The following is a 6,607-nucleotide window of genomic DNA, read 5'->3' as shown; positions in this document are numbered from 1 at the left end:
TAAATTAAACACTGTCCCCCAGTCCCAACATGTTTAATTTAGACAGGTTTTACTGTAGTAATGTATATTGACATACTTATTAGGTTTTGCTATATTAATTAGGTATCACTATATTAATAAGGAGAACCTAGCATTTTAGATTCCGCCGCAACTAAAACAATTAAATACAGTTTCGTTTTTGAACAGAAATGTTCGTTTGCCTTGCTAAAGCTCTAGTACCGGATTGCGATCCGCTACACTTGTACTGGTTTTTGTAAAGAACGTAATGTCGGTGACCTTAGCTTAGCTTCCTTTAAGCAAAGAGCTACGGCAGCCCCGCTGCTGTGCCATATGTCGAACACTCACAGAAATTTGATCACCAATGCTGATGACGATACATTCTATTAGATTATATTAAGAGCTCTGATATGATGCATAACCATCTACTGTTTGATGCTTTTCATTATCGAAAACTCTATAAGATATTAATATGCTGACTCCTTTCTTGTGCCTAGGAACAACTGACTTTAAGATGTAGACGGGTATCTAATGCAGCGGGGCTGCCGGGGCTCTTTACTCAGAGGTAGCTTTTTAAGGTCACCGACCTTACGGTATACTAGAACCAGTACGAGTGTAGCGGATCGCAATCGACTAACTCCAAGAGTACTCAAAACCTTTCGAGGCAAATACACTCTTCCGTTCAAAATTGAAACTGTATTTACTTGTTTATTTGTGGCAGAGTCGCCTACATATAGAATCTTGGGTTTTCTAACTTAAATAGTAAGACCTGATTACTGTGCATAGCTACTGGCAGTCCCGCCACGTAGTGGCTTCTTAATTACACCAACTTGTGTAGTCCACACCTTTGTACGCTTGTGTGACCCACCCTTTCATACCATAGTACGTGTAGCCACGTTACATCTAAGGTCAAATGAAAATGAGGAAGATTCTGCTGAAAGACCCTACAAATAATATCAATCTTTATACGGCGCCACAAGATTGTATAAACTCGCTGATGTCCTCCGATAGTATTGAGCAAATATTTTAGCTACTTTGTACTTTTAATAATTATGAGTAATCATAATAACGCTCGAAATTGAATATGGGACACGTATCCAGCTCTATATGGAGATTCTACCCATTATCGTTACGTCTCTAACGCTTGTCAAATCCTGTCTGACATTAGAAAACGAGTTCAAACGAGAAAAGTTAACGCAGTCGGAGCATACGTGTATTTACAGTCATGATCATGACTTGACCTTTTTGATAGTAGATGCTTTTACAACCCATTTTTCTCTGAAATCTTCCATGTATCTATATTTAGAATCTGGCATAAATCGATCTCCTGACTTAATCCGATTCTTGAATTAGCATGAAAGAATTCTGTACATAAGTATGGTGGCTTGTTTTGGTCCATAAGATTAAAAATCGGATTTCTACCGATAATCAATCTGGTTGGTCGTCCTCGATCTTGCCGAGTTACAAAGCTGAAAGTGATATAATATTCGAACGAAATGCGTATGACTCAATGCTAATAGTGTGGTAATAAAAGATCATGTAAAGCCTCCTCACGATGCATTTCGAGTGGCTTGTGCTAGACCGCGTACGCAGCCACCCTCTAAATTGTGCAGCGGTGGCATGCTTCTGATCTGGTCTGCTGGGTGAGATAAATTTCCCTGTCATGTTGCTGTCGAGACTTTAATGGCGTTCCACTAGCTGGTGGTATTCGATTTCGGTTCAGATACATGAATAGCAGCAGAGCTGTCAAGTCTTTCTGTAACTGTGATGACTTCCATCAAGAACATCTGCACTCAGTGCAAACTACATGATTCGAGACTTTTTACTTATTGAAGTCAGTAAGAATACCGTCGTAGAGTCGTAGCATTGACGGCTACAATCGAGTGACAAAACGTGCAAGTGCTGCGCACAATTCTCCAAAGGCAGATGTTGTAAAGCTCACCATGGTTGTGTGTTTAAGTCGGACGACCACTGATTGAGATTGACGCCGGCTATATCTCGCTTTATCAAATAATAGATGCAGCGTAAAGCCATGCAAAAGTGTTATCAAACTACTACTCTTTGCTGATTCTAAAGTGCGATACATTTTGAAATCTTCACAGCGTCGCTTGATGATCGCTACACACAGCAGAGTCTTGGTATGTGCATTAACAACACCAAAAATCTGTACTTGCCTTCAACAAGAACCCTACATGGTCAACGTCAATAACTCCGATTGCAGCAGCAGAGGCGTCAGAAATAACCTGAGTCGTATCCAGCGAGCGGTGCTAGACTCAGCGCCGTACAATGATCGACAGTGGAGACGGTTGGGTAGTCCGATCGATGCCGTCAACAAATCCGCGACAGGATAGGAAAGGATATTTGCGCAAACACGCAGGCAGTGTTGACCTACCAATCGAGTCTTTGCGTACTCGTACACTCCAAAAAGCGTTTGTCGACCTCAAACCGCTCATGTTTGCATTGGCCGCACTCATAGTCGAAGCCAGTATGCGGAGCTCATCGCGGTAAAGAACGAGCCAGTGGTTGAACAGGTGGATAATCTTCAAGCGCTGGCTCGTTTGAAGGCTCATCTACTTTTTCGTGAGTATAAAAAGATCCGACATCGGCTTTGCCACCTGCAGGTGAGCGCATTAGCCGCTCAATAACGCGTGTGCACAACGCTGTGTTGGCTCGTTTTGAAAGTGTATGCGAGGAAGAACAAAAGCGTTTGTTTACTTTGATCCAGGATAATCTACCGTTCATTCGAGTTTGGCTTACATTTGCTCCATTGTCGCGTTGAATTTTGCCATAAGATTGTGCACCGTGAAGGTTTGCAATTTACGGAGGCAGTATCACACTGAAATTTGGGTAACATGGCGGCACAGTACATTAAAGAATACGCAACGTCTAGTGGATGATGCCCGTCCGTTGTTATTGCTGCATTTAAACGACATTGCTGACATACTTGCCCGTGGTAGCGATTGTGCAGAGATGGATACAACGCACTAAGTGAAGTATATTCTGTGCTATGCTTGAAATTGACCAAACATTATAATTGTGAAAAATGGCTTGTAATTTGAAATGTTAAGTAAATATCCGATCTCTAGTCATTGTTTGATTTAATTTGAGATCTTGTGTCAAAATAGACGGTGATGTTTATGTTGACAAAAAGTCGGATTAGTATGATAGAGATCTGGATTCGATAGGATGCCTTTTGGTCATTATCTTAGGCCCATTCAAATGGTGTGGACGCCAACGGAGTTAGTCAGCAGCTCGTAAATTTTAATGAAGCACGAGTGTACATATACAAGTCGTTATCACCAAAAGCGATCGTCTCCTCGCGATTTTTTTTCAAATGCTTTTGCGAGGTATTTTCTTAGATAACGTAGCGGATAGTCTCCTCACACGAACGACCCCACGTTGACAAAAAAAACGATCCTTTCTACTGAATCATGACTCAAATTTCCAGTTTCAAATTTATCGGGCTTGGTAAAAGCTTCGTAATAGACCACAACTTTCTTAGATTTTATTAAAACCATTTAAAGCGCTCAGTAATAAATGATATGGGTTTGCACCGAACATTGGCGGACGTTAAAACATGAGATTTTGTATAGTAAAAGTGTTGGTGTCCAGCTTCCACAATTCTTCTCTATAATTTTCGGTCTACCTCAACTCCAATTGTTGGCTAGAAATGTATCTGTCCTTTTTTTATCTATGCCTAAGGCTATCATAATGATTCTAAAGTCGATTTGACAACTACTACAGTACCGCTATGTACGAGAACGCTATTTACAACAGTCCCTCAACACAACACACACGCTTGTGCAACGAAGCGAATCCCGACGTGGTGGGAGAAGGACATTCCCAACTTGAAGGGAGGAAGAACGACTTAAGATCTTAACAGTAAATTTGCAACTAAATGAAAATGAGTACATGTTTTCTCGTTACATGCAAAACACCCCACAAGGCTTCTAGTGGTTGACTAACAAAACCTTGGGTTCCTGATAAAATGAAATCAAGGGTTTACTGAGGCTGAACGTCAGTTGAACTTGTAAAAGATCTTGGATGTACAGAGCTTGAACCTCAAAAAGCTTGAACTTTAACTTTCGTGGAGAGTATCTAGTGGGAGGGACTGGCCTACGCCTAGCACTTCGAAAGACAGAGACACATCGGTCTCGCCACCAGTACATATCCCAAGTAGCGGTCAGTATTTTTTATCACATAGAATGTTTGTGACTCATTTAAGATGTAGCGTATGCATTAAAGAACACCATACTGTAATCTTCTGTTTTTAAACTTCCACAATATATGCAGAAGGTACGTAGATGTATCTTCATGGAATAGCTAGAGTAGCCCATTACACAGTATAGATGCCAAAATTCTGGTCTCAAACGCGCTTTAAACTGTTTTTGAGCGAAGTAAAGGCCGAGGCTCCAGGATAACGATGATGAGTGCAAAGGGTCGGAACAAGCCATCAAAGTGCAGCTTGTTTGATAGCATGTACCATCATAAATGCCTTCTCGTTCCGAATGCTGGTCAATGATTAACCCGTGAAAGCACGCGATAGCATTTGCTACATTATTCCAAGAAATGTATTTGTACAATAATTGACATTAATGCCGCGAGGTCTTTCGCTATAACTCTTCGTGTCGACTCGTTGGTAATAATTTTACGTACGCGCATTTCAATTGGTGTGGGGGTTGATGTGGCTCCGATAGATAGCCTGAGAGTTTCATACAGGTCTTGTTCGATAAGGCAGCCGGGGTGTCCCTATCAGAATAACCACAGTGAGTCCTTAAGTCACTTACGCTTTCTCCAAATTTTATTTAGCCAGACCGTTTGTTGCTACAAGAACTCACCCGAATACTAGGCATTCTTTACGCCACGACTCTGCACAATTTGCGCACCTAAACTCGAAACCTGTGATCACGACACCCAGCTACGAAATTTCATTTTTCCTCTCAGCTAACAATCTTCCATCGCCTTCAGCACCCTCGTTAGAAATTCACGTTCCGCACGCCAATCGGCCTCTTGGCACGGAGGCTGAGATCCGCATTCAATGCGACACCCCACGCATCCTCGGAAGAGATTAATTGGACAAAAAAGGTCTTAGTGGGAGCTTCTGTGAACGCAAATATTTTTAGTGGGATCCACACCCGGACAAAAAACCTTTAATGATATGTCAGCCGTTCGCGATTTTGGTCTCGCCGCCAATCCGGAAATTAGACTATATTAGTTTCTTGCTTCAGTGTGCAAGTTTTTTCACCCACAAGGTTCTGAATGCACGTGGCACGGCTGGTCAGGCGGTGTGGGCAGCCGCAACATTTGTCGCTGGGATGGTTGCTTTTGCTATAGAGATACTACATTTTAGTTTTTAATCTCGCGCGCGGTCTCCTGGCTTTAATACTGGTAACACGACACGTAGTTACTTCATCACGAGGGACCAAGGTTATTCCCAGTTTGCTTTTCTCGAAAGAAGAGAACCACCTCTTCTTTACCCTTAACGGGCTGGAGGCTCAGTAATAGCAGCTACACGGCGCGATTTGGTTGTGGTCTCATCAATGCCTGGTTGAGGCGCTCCGACAGGTACCTCACCAGCGTATCAAGGCTGGTGAACGCTTTTAGGCAAAGAAAAATCGTAACTGGTCGTAGCGCGGCCACATATGTCTCCTCTTGGGGTTAAATGAAGCCAGATAGTTGGTTAGCATGTCTTGATGTCTAATAGTCGGATTGTGAGCATATTATGTCTCATTCCCACAAGGATTACAGTCTGATTACGACTCGGCCTCTGCATTGACACCTAGCACTTTGGAACAAACAGGTAGCTATGAACCTCGTATACAGAAGATTTGATTCTGAAGGTCTGCGCTAGCTGACGTATAAAGCGTTTAGCTTGGAAGTAGAACCGAAAGTCTTTCGAGGGGTATGAGGACTATTCAACTGAAGGGGTCAAGAAGGGTACGCATTAAAGTCAGGTTTATCGATATATGTATGTTCTTCTATGTCAATGATAAGACTCTTTGAGCTGCAGAGCATGAGACTAGCAGCTCACGTGTATTGCGGACCTCGCCTATCAAAAGTCCCAACCTCCTAATTCATACCGATACAAATCATGATTATTCGTCATGGTACTTCTCATATATATACATCATTATACGATACTTAACCAGTGAAAAGAAAAAAAAACTCGACTCATTGAAATTACTTCCGATGAACGTGTTTGATGTATTTGGCGAGATTACGTCCAAATGTCTATATGCTTCCCACACATATTTCACACTGTACCGAAGTACGTATTATGTTTAGGCGAGTGTTTCTCGATATAATGGAAATACCATGATGGAGTCTTCTGACAACTACTAGACACGTATGACGTGATAGGACTCCGTGAAGTAGCGGCCTGTTGGTACGAGGTACGTACCGTATTTGTGTGTATGTTTGCGCAAGTTTACAACTAATAGTTTGTGTGATTGTGCGAGACACACATTGCGATCATAGTTGATTGTGTTAAATACAAAGATACAAAATAAGTTACTGGTGAGGTTGATAGACTTTGCAAAGGGAAGGTCCATGAGACAGACGGGTTGTAGCCTCACTCCATACTAACTGTTAATAGTCAGTTATCGAACAT

At 42.1% G+C, this 6,607-nt stretch overlaps 1 protein-coding gene across 1 annotated transcript; it reads left to right on the top strand.

Moving 5' to 3' along the window:
• Positions 1 to 2,283: 2,283 nt before the first annotated feature.
• Positions 2,284 to 2,776, top strand: PHALS_06450 (nad-specific glutamate; the record flags this gene model as incomplete). Its single annotated transcript, XM_024719738.1, has 2 exons — positions 2,284 to 2,482; positions 2,592 to 2,776. The coding sequence occupies 2 exons, from the start codon at positions 2,284 to 2,286 to the stop codon at positions 2,774 to 2,776; spliced, it is 384 nt and encodes a 127-aa protein (XP_024585007.1).
• Between the last annotated feature and the right edge of the window lie 3,831 nt (positions 2,777 to 6,607).

Source organism: Plasmopara halstedii (assembly GCF_900000015.1).
Source record: "Plasmopara halstedii genome assembly, contig: Scaffold_2956, whole genome shotgun sequence".
NCBI classification, from domain to species: domain Eukaryota; phylum Oomycota; class Peronosporomycetes; order Peronosporales; family Peronosporaceae; genus Plasmopara; species Plasmopara halstedii.
This window is presented reverse-complemented; position numbering and strand designations above follow the sequence as displayed.